General features: G+C 44.0%; 1 protein-coding gene across 1 annotated transcript; it reads left to right on the top strand.

Moving 5' to 3' along the window:
* Positions 1–3,411: 3,411 nt before the first annotated feature.
* On the top strand, positions 3,412–15,201 carry LOC311599457 (arylacetamide deacetylase-like 4 family member 1). The gene is made up of 4 exons (XM_084785366.1): positions 3,412–3,681; positions 9,691–9,907; positions 12,003–12,066; positions 13,228–15,201. The coding sequence occupies exons 1-4, from the start codon at positions 3,508–3,510 to the stop codon at positions 14,000–14,002; spliced, it is 1,230 nt and encodes a 409-aa protein (XP_084641492.1). The 5' UTR covers positions 3,412–3,507; the 3' UTR covers positions 14,003–15,201.
* The last annotated feature ends 763 nt before the right edge of the window (positions 15,202–15,964 follow it).

Below are 15,964 nucleotides of genomic sequence, written 5' to 3' on the forward strand. Positions count from 1 at the left end.
CAAAGGTCTAATATCCAAAATATATAAAGAACTCAAGAAATTAAGCACCACAAAACCAAATAACCTAATTGAGAAATGGGGCTCAGAACTAAACAGAGAATTCTCAACAGAGGAATATCAAATGGCTGAGAAACACTTAAAGAAATGCTCATCCTCATTAGTCATCAGAGAAATGCAAATCAAAACGACACTGAGATTCCATCTTACACCCATCAGAATGGCTAAGATCAAAAACTCAAGTGACACCACATGTTGGTGAGGATGTGGAGAGAGAGGAACACTCCTTCATTGCTGGTGGGAATGCAAACTAGTACAGCCACTTTGGAAAGCTATCTGGTGCTTTCTCAGAAAAATGGGAATAGGGCTTCCTCAAGACCCAGCTATTCCACTCCTTGGAATATACCCAGAAAATGCCCTACCATACAACAGGGACATATGCTCAACCATGTTCATAGCTGGGTTTTTTTGTTTTTACAAATACAGTTTTATAAAAAAAAATATGAACACTTTCCCCTTAAACGATAATACCCTCTGTGTCTGAAGCTGAAAACAGAAAACAACAACAACAACAACAACAACAACAACAACAGCAAAACCCAAACCAGTATCTTTCTGCTTCTCTTGGGTAGGACCCTGGACAGTTGCCCTTGGTTCAGGGTTCTCTCAGCTCTGATGGAGGGTCAGCTAGAGCTCTTGTTATCTCAAGGCTCATCAGGAGAGGATCAATTTGAGAAGCCTCAGGAATTTACTGGCTATCTCTAAAGCAGTGGCTCTCAATGTTGCTAAAGCTGCAACCCTTTAATGCAGTTCCTCATGTTGTGGTGACCCCATTCAGAAAACTATTCACATTGCTACTTCATAGCTATAATATTGCTACTGTCGCAATTGTAGTGTAAATATATGTGTTTTCTGCTGGTCTTTGTAACTAGGCTTTTGGCTACGTATTGACTTATTATAACTACCACCCTTCTTAGTCCCAATCCCCTCTATCTCCCAACACTAGATAGGTTAAAAAAAAAAAGATAGATGGTAAAGAGGGTGTATATCTCTTTAGACTACTTCCTGCTAATTAGGACATTGAGTTCCTTGTGGCAAGGCTAATCTTTCTTGTCAGGATATCTCCAACCAGCAACCATCAATCCAGCAACCATCAATCCAGCAAACGGCAATCCAGCAAACAGCAACAGCAAAAGCAGCAGCAGAAGCAGCAGGTGCAGCAGCTTCCACTACTTCTCTGGGGCTCTGGCATTTTTTCTACTCTCTTAAGGGTCCTCAGAATTCCAAACATAAGCTAGCTGCAGCTGGCAACCTCTCGCTCCTCCTAGAGCATGAGACAAAGCACAGTTAGTTACTATGGGCAATCTGAAGCAATTCCATATCCAACACTGGAGATTAAAACAAAAAAAAACATATTTATACAACATAACTGTGTTATAAAAGAAATCAAAATTGGGCTAGAGAGATGTCTCAGAGGTTAAGAACACTGACTGCTTTTCTAAAGGTCATGAGTTCAATTTCCAGCAACTACATGGTGGCTCACAAACGCCTATAATGAGATCTGGCGCCCTCTTCTGGCTTACAGGCAGAATACTGTATACATAATAAATAAATCTGAGAGAGAGAGAGAGAGAGAGAGAGAGAGAGAGAGAGAGAGAGAGAGAGAGCGCAAAATTGTCACTATATGTCTTAGTGAAAGTTTTTGTGCCATGCTGGTGAGGATGTGGAGAAAGAGAAACACTCCTTAATTGCTGGTGGGAATGCAAACTTGTACAACCACTTTGGAAATCTATCTGACACTTTCTCAGAAAACTGGGAATAGGGCTTCCTCAAGACCCAGCTATTCCACTCTTTGGAATATACCCAGAAAATGCTCCCCCACACAACAAGGACATATGCTCAACCATGTTCATAGCAGCCTTATTCATAATAGCCAGAACATGGAAACAACCTAAATGTCCCTCAGTTGAAGAATGGATAAAGAAACTGTGGTGCATTTACACTATGGAATACTACTCAGCTATTAAAACCAAGGAAATCCTGAAATTTTTGGGCAAATTGATGGAACTAGAAATGATCATACTGAGTGAGTTAATCCAGAAGCAGAAAGACTCACATGGTATATACTCACTTATAATTGGGCACTAGCCCAAAAGGGATGTCCCATGAAAGTCTTCACTTACCAGGAGATTGGGATAGATGTGGGGACATCCCACTGGGACTCTAGGTAAGACAAATATAGGAGATGGGGAGATAGAAGGACCCAGAGGGTCCTAGAAACCTACAAGAAGAACACCATGACAGGTGGATCAGGGCCCAGGGGTGTCTGCTCAAACTATTGCAGTAACCAAGGACAATTCATGTAGTAAACACTGAACCCCTACTCTGATCTAGCCAATAGTCAGCACATTCTCCAGTGGAGAACGGGGACTCACTCTGACATGAACTCTGGTGCCCCATATTTGACCACCTCTTCTGTGTGGGGAGGCCTGAGGGCACTCAAAGAAAGAATAAGCAGGCTACCAAAGATGAGATTTGATAGCCTATGACCATATAGAGGGGGAGGAGGTCCCTCTCAGTCACAGACATAGGGGAGGGGAATAGGGTGAAAGCTGGAGGGAGGGAGGAATGGGAGGATACAAGTGATGGGATAACAATTGAGTTGTAATCTGAATAAATTAATAAAATAAAATAAAAAGAGTTTTTGTGCCTTTGTGAAAGAGCCATCCGATCCCCCAAAGGATCACAACTCACAGGTTGAGAATAGCTGATCTAAAGTCCCGAATGCTCCCCTCAACAGAGCATGGCACAATAGTGTGCAACTTCAAAGGACTCATTTGGTATCATTTCTGTAGGAGACGAAGCAAGCTATCTGTGGATGTTCTAGTGTTTTATTCACACAGAGAAGAGAAGTACCAAGGTCACCAAGGGTTCAGCATGTTTTGACATTGAGCAGATGGGGAGAGGGAGTAGAGAACAGATAGGTAAGGGAGGGGCGTGTCTGGTTGCTCCCTCCTTTGTGTTCTTCCTCATTGTGGCTCTCCTGGTTACCTGCTCTAATCTCTGCTTTCACACTTGAGAGGAGAGTCACAGAGCACAGTATGCACTTTACCTTCACTTCAATTCTCCTGACCTCCCAGAGACCTGGCTGTGGATCGGCATCTCCTTCCATATAGTCTTCCCTGCACTGGAAGTCCATTTGCTACCCGGAGTTGTCAACGCTTCGGATGATGAAAGACTGACCTGCTTTGGGGACAAGTTGCTAGAGCTCCACTGCTTCTGGGTAGGAGCAGGGCCAGGTTGTGATCTGGTGAAACCAGTTCACACGGGAAGTGGGGGGGGGCGGGGGGAGTTTGCTTTCAACATCAAGAAGAGCTTTAAAAAGGTGAAGCCAGGCCATGGTGAGTCTCTGTAGGTTATAAAGTGCCTTGGGTTTGTGCTTGAGATGCTCAATGAAGCCTTCTTAAGGCACAGATTTTCCTCCACTCACTGTGAACAAAGAGTAGTACCATGGTTTTTTTGTTTTCCGTCGGACTCTTCCTCGCTGTCATGTGTCTTCTGGTCCTGGGAGTCAATGCTTGGGTTCTCATAGACACTCTCCTCAATACTGAAGTACCTCCTTCCATCCCACACCCGACGAAGCTTCGGATCCTCTACTACATTTTCCATCTGATGGTGACATGGGTAACTTTTGTTTCTTAATGACTATGCTCTGTGAGGGTGGACATAACATTAGCGGCAGGGAAGTGTTTTTTTAAAAATCCGCATAGCCTAACAGTCCAGTGTGTGCTGCTCAGTAGTGATATGCCACATGCTGTGTTATTGACAACGGGCAGAGCTATGCCCACTTAATGAGCTGAGCGTCTTATCTTTTCACTTGCCATACAGGGGTTGTGTTAGCAAGGAAGACATTTATAGGGTCTATTTCTATTTTTTTTCTTTTTTTGATTTTTCAAGACACGGTTTCTCTCTGTAGCCTTGGCTGTCCTGGACTCACTTTGTAGATCAGGCTGGCCTCAAACTCACAGAGATCCACCTGCCTCTGCCTCCCAAGTGCTGAGATTAAAGGTGGGCACCACCATGCCTGGCTTGGAGTCTATTTCTTAAAAGAAATAATCTTTGGTTTTATACACTTTGGATTGGCAAATGCACAGTTCATAATGACCTTGCCTAGGGTAATGTGAATCTTTTTGTTCCTGCTGAGTTGGTTAAAATATGTCCTTTGGTTCTTTGGTAAGAGCCTTCCGTTGGTGTCCTGTGGTCCAATAAGCTCCCAATTCTCAGAGCTGATGGTTTTTGTTTGTTTTGCTTTGCTTTGTTTTGTCTCTTAAATATTTTTGGATGGTTGGAACTAGTAGACACAAACCACAAAACTAGATTTATTATCTCCTAGAGGAGAGTTAGAGGTAACCAGCGAAAACTTAATCTATTATATAGAGTCTGAGGGAGATGAAAAAAAAAATGTCCTGTCCTTTGTCTCATCTGAGGCCCCCAGACAAAGGACAGAATAACTGAGGACCAATTTTGTTTCTATTAGTAGTATTATGACTCCCTTGAACCTTGAGACTGTTAAACCAAAGGTCAGGCTGGCAAGTTTATATGCCACATATGAAAGACTAATAAAAGTGTAGAGAAATAAGAGGGAGAAGGCTGTGAGTACAGTAAACTATGACCTGGGAGCATATGTGTTTTGGAATAGAGTCCAATGTGTCTGTAACAGTAAGTGGAGGAAGGGATGAATTTAACTTCAGGGAAGCTGTGGTCAGGGACCAGGTGGGGCCCTGGGGGCCTTGGAAGATAATCAGTGTTGCCCAAGTGAGATGGGTTGTCCAGCTAGCAGATTACAGCTCTCTGATTACCATAAAAGATATTGTGTAAATTTTCTGTTGGTATCATAAACAGGAATAATGTTAGAGAGTAAAGCATATCTTGGGCCATTTTTTGGTGCTATAACAAAAATGGACGAGCCCTTCTTTTTACTCTCTGAATACACACACACACACACACACACACACACAAATACTGTGCATTTAAAAAGTTGCAATCAATCAGAAAGAGGACGAATTTTCTTATATTGTAAATGCTTTCAATAAGACAGGGACACGTGTTGCTAGTTTCCATAATAATGGGAGATTTTTTTTTCAGGCTGCTGAGGGAGAATTGTTAACTGTCTAACTAAACTGTGGATCCTATGTGTCACATTATCAACCTGCTAGGGAATATGTACCCACTAGTACAATAATGGCATGACTGTCATGGGGTAATCAATCACCTCCTGATTAGATTTTATGCCCACTTCACAGGAGGTACCCCATATCTCGTGCTGCGAAGTCTGGCCAAAAGTCAGTTGCTGGGGGAAGTTAAAAGTCCTACTGAGTAAGCCAGCATCTTGTTTTGCTAAGAGGCATGACACGCCCATCCAATTAATTTCTATAAGTGTGTTTGTTCCTCTGCATTAATTTATCTTTGATCAGAGGGGCATCTCTTTTCAGTGGTTAACAATGACTATAGGGGCTCATAGCTGGACAGAAAACTGAGAATAGATGACTGTGGAATGCTCATCCATAAATGAGACGTCTAGAGCATCCTCTCTAAGGCTTAGGAACCATTGTAGAGGAAGGGTTGGAAAGAACGGAAGAACCAGAAGTGGAGGAAACACTTTGGAACTCCCAGCAGCTCTGACAAGATCTCCACAAGACCGGGTCCATCGATATGGATGGGGGTAGGATCTCACAAGGCCCTGTCCCTTGCTAAGGTTGTTAATGTTTAATGGGGGAAGGAAAAGGGCATTCTAAAGTGTTATAGATAGTGGTAAGTCCCTCCTGAAAACAACTCTTCACCCATGTTCCTGTAAGTATAGCTAATGAAATTTACCGGGTCACAAAGAAACAAAATGGGAGTTGGGAAGGAGAAGGTGACCAGTGGGAGCAGGCAACAGTAGTAATGTATTATATACAAGTATCAAATGTCTAAATGGAATTTTTGTAGTTTTTTTTCTTTTCTTTTTTTTTTCTTTCTCCTCCTCCTTCTTCTTCTTCCTCTTGTTTTTTTTTTTTTGTTGTTGTTGTTGTTGTTTTGGTTTTTCAAGACAAGATTTCAATGTGTAGCCTTGGCTGCCTTGGACTCACTTTGTAGACCAGGCTGGCCTCAAACTCATAGCAAACTGTCTGTCTCTCCCTCCCGGAGTGCTGGGATTATCGGTGTGCACCACCATGGCTGGCTATGGAGCATATTTTTGTCTATAATTAATATACACTACAAGATTTCTACAGTTATTGCTGTTGTTGGTTTTTGTTTTTGGTTTTTGGTTTGGTGTTTTTGAGACAGGGTCTTTCTGTGTTAGGCTTGGCTGTCCTAAATTCACTTTGTAAACCAGGCTGGCCTTGAGCTCATAGAGATCTGTCTGCCTCTGCCTTCCAGGTGTTGGGATTAAAGGCATGCCTCACCACACCTGGCTCTAGAGTGTTTTTTTAAAATCTTTTTAGGCTTTTGAGAATTTCACACAGGAATACTAATGTGCAATTATGTCATTTCTCTCCTTACCCCTTCACACTCCAGCTCCTCCTGTGGTCTGCTCATAGTGTGTGTGTGTCTGTGTGTGTGTGTGTGTGTGTGTGTGTGTGTGTGTGTGTCCTACAGAGTCCATTTAGTGTTGCTGCTCACATGTACATTTGTTCAGTGCTGAACACTTGATAACCTATAGGGAACTCTTTCTGGTGAAAACTGATTCTTCCTTTCTCAGCGGCCATGGATTGCCTGCAGGTCTCACCTAGACAGAGCCTTGTGTGGATCTTGTTTAGGCAACCCTATTGCTGAGATTGCATGGGTCAGCTTCCCTGTCATGTCTAAAAGACCATATCAAGCAGCACACACCCTGGTCCTCAGCCATTTACAGTCTTTCTGTTCTTCCTCTTTCACCTTTCTCCCCGTGCCTAAGGCTTAAAGCCTTGTGTTGTAGACATACCAACTTGGGCTGGACACTTATCAGGCACTTATTCTCTGTATTTTGTCCAACTGTGGCTTCCTGTAATGGTCTCCTATGTTGTAAGAAGTGTCTTTGATGAGGGATGCAAGCTTCATTTATCTGTGGGCTCCAGGATAAATATTTACAACACAGCAAGGAATGATGTTTACTCAGGAAAACAGAAGTAGTAGGTTCTGCTCCAAGGGCTATGGCCACTCCAACCACGGAGGGCTGCCAAGGTTTACACCAATCATGAAATCCCTCCTACTGAATGGCCCTTAAGTCCAATTAGGTGGCTGTTGGTTACCAACCAGATAAGAGATCCACTACTGTACCATTGGAGACATATTGACAGACTAGTCACTGCTGTGATTCATAGACTTTACAGAGAGGTAGGACTACTGATGACTTTTCTTCTTTACTGATTTTCTTAACATGTTCTGATACTATGGGAGCTAGTCCTTAGGGAGGAAGCTTATAGGTCACTTCCAACTCTATCCTCCAAGTCCTGTGGTGTCTTCTGCAACAGGGGTTTCTTATCTTCAAGTTCTTGAAGACAACCAAAGACAATGGCAGGATTGTTATGTTATTTATGTTTATATTGGACATAGCATATATATATATATATATATGTATATGTTATATTGGAAATAGCTTATATTGTTTGAGGAGTCTCTTGGACTTCCCTGATCTACAACTTAAAGGGATATTTTTCATGCCTGGTTCTAGGATTTGTGTTTAATAATGAATGGCTCTTGGGAACTCTGAGCCTCTCACAGGCAGTCAGCTAGTATGTAAGGATGGGGAGGAAGGATGAAAAAAAAGTTATAGGAAGAAGATGTAAACTTTTGCAACTTTCAGATGAACTAAATTATTGATCACCTAAATGTTTGGGATGCAACATGTGCAGCTTAATGAGGTCCTCTTCTCTGAGTCAATTCATCCACAAGTGACTTAACTCAACCAGCTCTTGGGTAACTTTCTTGGAAACATCAAAGTGACTTTAGAGTATCGGTACATCAATCCTTGCAGTGAGGTTTCCTTAAGTAACTATGGTCGTTCCACTTTGCATAAGGACGAGATACAGAAAATGCTGTAGGGAAAGTGGTAAGACTCTCAGATGACCCTCACCCCCACCCAATCCAAGAAGGATAGTAGAGGTCACATAAAGGAAAGCTGGTTGTGGTGGTCTGTGCAGCCTAAGGAGCTCCTGACAGAGATTCCACTGACATGTAGCAGGATCTTGACTTACGTCACAGAAACAGTTTGCAGAATGAATTGGTCTGAAACACAGTCAGAGTTCATTAAACACAATGTACACAGTCAGAATTGAGTGAGGGCATTAAGAAAAAGAGACACACTTCAGTATCCTACTGTATCTGTGGATGTTGGTTTGGAGGTTTAAAAAAAAAAGATTTATTTATTATTATGTATACAGCGCTCTGCCTGCATGTACACCTGCAGGCCAGAAGAGGGCATCACATCACATTATAGATGGTTGTGAGCCACCATGTGGTTGCTGGGAATTGAACTCAGGACCTTTAGAAGAACAACCAGTGCTCTTAATCTCTGAGCCATGTCTCCAGCCCCCTCTGTATACATTTTTTGAATGAGTTTTTCCAAAAGGGTCACTTCTACCAACATATTACATGACTCTATTAGTCATTTTTAGTTCGTACTGCACTAATGGCCAGTGTGATTGAAAAAACAGTCCCAAATTTCACAATCAATGCTTCACAGGAATAATTCAGGCTGGATTCTTTTGAAAGTGGCAGGAACCATTAAGAAAGTTAAGTTCACTGGGCAGTGGTGGCTCACGCCTTTAATCCCAGGATTTAAGAGGCAGAGGCAGGGGGATCTTTGTGAGTTCGAGGCCACCCTGGTCTACAAAATGAGTCTAGGACAGCCAAGGCTACACAGAGAAATCCTGTCTCAAAACAGCAGCAGCAGCAGCAGCAACAACAACAAAGAAAAGAAAAGAAAAGAAAAGAAAAGAAAAGAAAAGAAAAGAAAGTTAAGTTCATACACCTACCATGGTAGTAGGGAGGTGGAAGGGTAGGGGTGAAGGGAGAGAGGGGTAGGGGTAAGAGGGGGAGAGATGGAAGGAGGGAGGATTTCTCTCCTAGATGAGATTGTAGGCTGATTGTTGAGGGGGAATTATGCAGGATTATTTGTGAACACACTCCTGATTAGAAAACAAAAAACAAAAAAGATAAAGCAAGGCAGGGGATGGTGGTCCACCCCTGTACTTCCAGCACTTAGGAGGCAGAGGCAGGCTGAGGCCAGCCTATTTTACATAGTGAGTTCCTGGCCATGTGTTTCAGAAATGAATAAACAAACAAACCAAAAAAAGTGGGGCTGGAGAGATGGGCCAGTGGCTAAGAACACTTGTTGCCCTTGAGGAAGTCCAGGGTTCAGTTCCAGGCACGCACATCTTGGCGCACAACTGCCTACAACTCCAGTTCTAGGGGATCTGAAACCCTCTTCCAGCCTCTGTGGGCACTAGGCACTCATACCATGCATAGACACTCACACAGGCAAAACCCTAAAACACATAAACTAAAAACAAATCTTCTTTAAAAGTCGAGAATTCTCCTCATGCTTGTTACATAAAGAGGTGAAAGCAGCCATCAATCTTTACTCATTGGAGTAAAGAGATATCCTACCTCATCTCTTTTCCCTTCCTGCATCCCCTTAATTTTCTGTCTTTCCACCCACCTCTCCACCAGGGGACTATATTCGAGAAGTTGAGAATTTGCTCCATGCCAAGATTTTTTCAGACTGTACAAGATGCAATGGCCACGAAGAGGAACCACAACGTGGTAGTGACTGATCTGTGTTTTGGGGAAGTCCCAGTGAGGCTGTTCCAGCCCAAGGCAACTTCTTCCAGTCTTAGGCGAGGCATCCTCTTCTACCACGGAGGCGGTGCAGTGGCAGGCAGCTTGGGTAAGAAGCATCCCCCGGGGCATGGGGCAAGTAGTACCTCATACCTGCGTCACGTCAACTACACACCCATAGGCCCTTTCAGGGTGGAGCCAAAACAAGCAACAATTGAGGATCCTTCACTAGTGAATAGAGTAATGTTGAGAGTCACATCTACGCAATCAACTACACACCCATAGGCCCTTTTAGGGTGGAGCCAAAACAAGAAACAACTGAGGATCCTTCAGTAGTGAATAGAGTAATGTTGAGAGTCACATCTATGCAATCAACTACACACCCATAGGCCCTTTCAGGATGGAGCCAAAACAAGCAACAACTGAGGATCCTTCACTAGTGAATAGAGTAATGTTGAGAGTCACATCTATGCAGTAGTCTCAGGTGGATGGTGAAAAGCAATATCCAAGATCCCAGCATAACAGGTATGGATGATTCATTTCCCTTTCTCTTCCCTCTCCTCCTCCCCCCTCTCTTCTCCTTCCATCCTTTCCCTTCCACTCACAGCCAGCATCGTATCTACTCTGTCCCACAATGATGCCAATCCCATGTATTTGACTCAATGCTGTTGGGATTACTATGTCTGCCCCCCCCCCACTCCATACCCTTGTAAGGATGTCATAGTTCTATTTTATCCCTTTGGGCCAATCCTTCCTTGAATCAGAGGGATCTTTGAAGATACAGCAAGCAACCTGTCATTGCTTATCTTCAGCTTCTCCTATGCCCCTCAGCGACCTTTCTGAACTGCCTCACCCTGAGGTTAAATCCCACCCACTGCACTATGTTACAAACACATCTGTGGTCTGGGGATAGGCCCCCCCTACCATCTTGGCTACCATTTTTGCTTTAAAAAAAATGCACGAGTCAGTGGATGTTTATACAAGTTACTGCACAAAAGGAGACATCGGTGAGTGAACTGGTACATATACACTTGGGTGGATGAATGTGTGGAAGCTTGCGTGCGTGCGTGTCCAAATTTTCCCCGTGAGAGGGCAACTTCTCCCCTCTCCTCTCCCTGACTCGGGGTCACTTTACTGCCACCTAGTGGTGGAAATATCCATGTTAGTTATAGAGCTGGAGACGTTACCATGGTACCCCCGTCTCTCTCTCTCTCAGTCACAAACTATGTATGTGTCTCATCTATGAGACCCATGTGTATTCTCCGTCATCCAAACCCACTAGGAAGAGCACTTCACCCCAAGTCTCCAGTCCCTGTGGATGGCAAAAGCAATGATGGCTTAGCAGATAGTTCCAGACCACATACTTATTAGCTTCAGCCCCTCTCGAGGCTCAGGGGACACTTGTTCAAGAAGACTCAGTCCCTGACCTATGAACTTGTGAGTCAAAAGAGAAGGCTGGGCCATGCAGGAGAACACAAATAAAGAGGTGCCTCCAGAGTGAATTCCAGGGCATCTAGTGATATACAGAGAAACTCTGCCTTGAAAAAACAAACAAACAAACAAATAAACAGATGAGAGCAGTACTTAATATACTGCTCCAGGGATGCATTAATGCTGAAAGACGTACTGTCTAGAACTTCAGATGCACCGAAGATACCATTTTGGAGGCTGGAGAGATAGGTCAGTGGTGAAGACCACCTCCTGCAGAAAACCCAGTCACAGAACCTACAAGGGTGGATCACAAGCACCCTTAACTCCACCTCTAAGCCATCTGACATTTTCTCCTGGCCTCTGCAGTTGCTCAGATGACATATACTCACACAGATACAGAAATGACACATATACCGAAATAAAAATGGAAAAATCTATTATTAAATGTACTATACAAAATTATTAATACTCCCAAGCTGTCAATCTTAGCTTTGCAGTCTTGGCATTGTCCCTTTCAGATCCTTAACTTTTCTTGGCCTTCAGTTTTCTATCCCTGTAGAAGTTGAGTCTCTCTGTCACTCAAGCTCAGACACTCAGAAGCTTGAGACGAATGCCTGGCTTTGCCCAGGTAGAACCGGTGCCTCCTCACTTCAGAGGAGACAAGGATAGAGACAGACAGAGGACCTCAACTTCATGGCTGCACAGCAGGGGACATCCTAGGGCTATGGTGGACACTCCTTATGAGCTAATTTTTACTTGCTCTTCTCTTTCAGATTACTTCCATAGTCTGTGCAGTTTCTTGGCCCAGGAAACAGACTCAGTCCTCCTGTCAGTCGGGTGAGTGGCAGGGACACTCAGTTACTCTGTTTTTTTTTTTTCATTGCTATGAATTCTACCTGAAACCAATCTGTGTCTCAGAAGGACACGTATTACAGAAGAGAGGAAAAAGAACTAGAAGCCTCTTGAGAAACATATTTAGCTTTGGCATGTACCAGGCTGGTCACAGTATAGCTGTATCATTGGGATAAGATGGAACCTTTCTGAGGACTTTGGGAAAGGCACCATTTTCGTTAACACCCAGTTGACTTACCCACAGTGGGTTTCCACTGTGTCTGGACATGAATATTACCACTAGAATTCATGTCTCCAATAATCTCCCAGACAATGAAGATTCGTGAACAGGCCCCGCAGAGAGGCTGCATGAAACTATTCTGAGATTGGTCAGTGTGCCATTCTGCTAGATGCTTGCAGAGATCTGGTCCATGGACCAGTGCCTGTTGAATGACTCAGGCAGAGGAGGGATCTGTTCTGCCAAAGGGCCTCTGTGGAAATGGCCTGGGAGGAAATGCCTGAATATAGGGAGATTTTCTCCTCTCCTCCCCCCCATCTCTCCTCTCCTCCTCTTTCTTATTTTTTCCCTCTTGTCTCTCTTCTCTGAATGCAAGCAACTTAATTTTTACATTAACTTCAGTTCCCCATCTCTGTGTATAGGCAGTCAGACCAGCAGGACTTTTGATGGGCATTTTTCCCCTGTCAATTCAGATTATTTTTCTGCTTTCAAAGACAAATGCTTTGTTTTCTATTTTTATTGATGTATTTATGGGGTCATGCAAATATGGAGGTCAGAGCACAACTTGCCAGATTTAGTTCTCTCCTGCCACCACGTAGGTCCCAGCGAATTCAGGTCCGGTCAGGAGGCTTGGAAGCAGGCTCCTTAATATCTTCAGCCCATGATTGGCCTGATCATTTCTAGGCCTCGCCCAGTGAGTCGGAATGGAGGGACCAAGCTGTTTTTGACTCTGGCAAAATTCTTTAGGCTCACCTAGGGGTAAAAGGGGAGGGGTTTAATAACTATTCTTACTTGTTTAGTTATTTCAGGATTTAATCCAGTTTGGTCTCGGGTGCATAGAAGACCAGGTTCAAATGCACTCCACCCACCCCTACACATATTGTTACACTGTTTTATTTTATTATTTTATTTTAATCTTTTCTCTTCAGGTACAGAAAGCTTCCTGGCTACTGTCATCCTTTTGCTATTCAAGATTGTGTGAATGCCTCAATTCATTTCCTGAAGTCCCCGAAAACCTACGGGGTAGATCCCTCCCGGGTTGTCGTCTGTGGAGAAAGCCTCGGAGGCACAGCTGCGGCCGTCGTCACCCAGACCTTATTGGGCAGACCAGATCTTCCACAGATCCGGGCTCAAGTTCTTATTTATCCAATCCTTCAGGCCGTCAATTTACAGTTACCATCACATCTGCAGAACCAAAATATCCCATTACTTACCAAATACATCATGTACAAATTTATGTATAGGTATCTAGCCATTGACTCCTCCTGGAAGGATGCCATATTGACAGGAGCTAATGTCCCCCCAGATACCTGGATGAAATACCAGAAATGGCTTGACTCTGACAATATTCCCCAGAGGTTCAGGGACAAATTTCAGCAACCCAAGTTTCCTGCTCCTTTTAACAAGGCAGCTTATCTAGAAACCAAACACATGCAAGACCCAGGATTTTCCCCTCTTTTAGCAGATAATAAGGTCATTGCCCAACTTCCAGAGGCATTGTTAGTGAGCATGCACTGGGACATGCTCCGAGATGACACTTTGCTCTACAAGAAGCGTTTGGAAGACCAGGGGGTGCCTGTGACCTGGTACCATGTGGAGGACGGTTTCCATGGATGCATAACCTTGTTTGATAATAAGACTTTTTCTTTTCCTTGTACCTGGAGTTTAATAAATGCCATTGTGAGTTTCACAAAGGGCATTTGAAGGGTCATGCATAGAAAGAAGTGGTAGAGCATTTGCCTGCCACAATAAGGCTCTCAGCTAAATGTTTAGCACTACACACTGACCGGGCAAGCGCGCGCGCACACACACACACACACACACACACACACACACACACACACACACACACACACAGAGAGAGAGAGAGAGAGAGAGAGACAGACAGACAGACAGACAGACAGACAGACAGACAGACAGAGACAGAGACAGAGATAGAGGCAAAGGGGTTGACAGAGAGATAGATGATAGATAGATAGATAGATAGATAGATAGATAGATACATACATACATACATACATACATAGACAGACAGATAGTGTACAGAAGGCTTCTGACCTTATTGACCTTAGTTGACTTCCAGTTTTCAGGGAAACAAATGTGGAGTTGGTGCACGAACAAACCCGAAATGCCAGGCGTGAGGTAAAAGTCTACTGACTGAAGGCTTGCAGCCCTAACCACGCCCACTGCTGCAGTGAGGAACATTCTCCACCATCCTTATTTGTAGAGTGAATATGAAAGAAGAAAGTCAATGCCTTTATATTTTCTTGAATTTCAACCTATGTTCTATATCAATAAATGTGAACAAATAGTAAGAATGTCAATGCTGTAGTCTCTGTGCTGCATAACAACACATCTTGGGCCAACTCCTGATGAGGGAGGCATGTCTCTTTATTGATGAGATCAAAGCTACTGTTGACAGGACAACTCACTTGGGTTCAGAGGAATCCCTACCACCAATTTGGCTACCCTTGGGCTGAGCGATTGCAATATTAAAGACACATTTTCAGGAAAGAGAGGTAGGAAAAGAAAAGGAGGAGGAAATAGAAAGAAAAGGTGAAACCACAAGAAGTTTTTCCTAGGCTCAAGTCTTTAGTTAGACATGCAAGGTCAGGCCCCTGCCTACCACATGGTACTCAGATCCAAAGTTGCTCTGGAAGGTTCTGGAGGCTACCTGGGCTATGAAAATGCATTTTAAATGACTTACTTTTTATTTTATGTGTATGCATGCTTGCCTGGCTATGAACTGACACATGGGGTGCTGGAAACTGAACTTCAGTCCTCCACAAGAGCAGCAAATTTGCCTAGCTGCTGAGCTAGTTAGCTCTTCTTTCTTTAAAAAAAAAGTGATATAAAATAAAGGTGTGCATGTTCATATCCCAGATGGTTTCCTTACCATTTTCAGAATTTGTTTATTTCCTTATTCACTTCACATCCCAATCATAGCCACCCTGCTCTCCTACCAGTCTCTCCCTCCCTTCCTCATCTGCCCTCCCCTACACTTCAGAAAAGGGAAGTCAGGCCCCTTCCCTCAGCTCATCAGGACTGAGCCCATCCTCTTTCACAGTGGCCTGGAAAGGAAGCCCCACCAGGGGAAGTGATCGAAAGCAGGCAACAGAGTCTATGTTAGAGATGGCTCCTGCTACCTTTATTAGGAGACCCACATGAAGACCATGCTGCCCATTGAGAATATGCATGTAGGGGGCCTAGGTCCAGTTCATGCATGGTTCTTGGTTGGTGTTTCAGTCTCCATAATCTCCCCCATGGCTCAGGTAGTTGGCTCTGTTGGTCTTGTGGTGCTCCTGTCCCCTCCAGGTCCCTTTATCCTTCTCCCCCACTTTCCCACGAGACTCCCTGCATTATGCCTAATGTTTGGCTGTGGGTCTCAACATCAGTTTCTATCTGCTGCTGAGTGGAACCTTTCAGAAGACGGCTATGCTAGGCTCCCGTCCGCAAGCATAGGAGAGTATCATAAATAGTCTGAGGGGTTGGCTCTCTCCCATGGGGTGGGTCTCAGATTGGGCCAGGCATTGGTTGAACACTTCCTCAATCTCTGCCCATGGCTTCTTTTCTCTCTGCAGGCCATCTGTCCTCCCACTCTCAGTCTTCCCACATCTGATCCCCACCCTCATTTCCCTCCGAACTCCCTCTCTTATCCTGTTCCCT

The sequence above is a fragment of the Acomys minous genome (assembly GCF_964271855.1).
Source record: "Acomys minous genome assembly, chromosome: 6".
NCBI lineage: Eukaryota > Metazoa > Chordata > Mammalia > Rodentia > Muridae > Acomys > Acomys minous.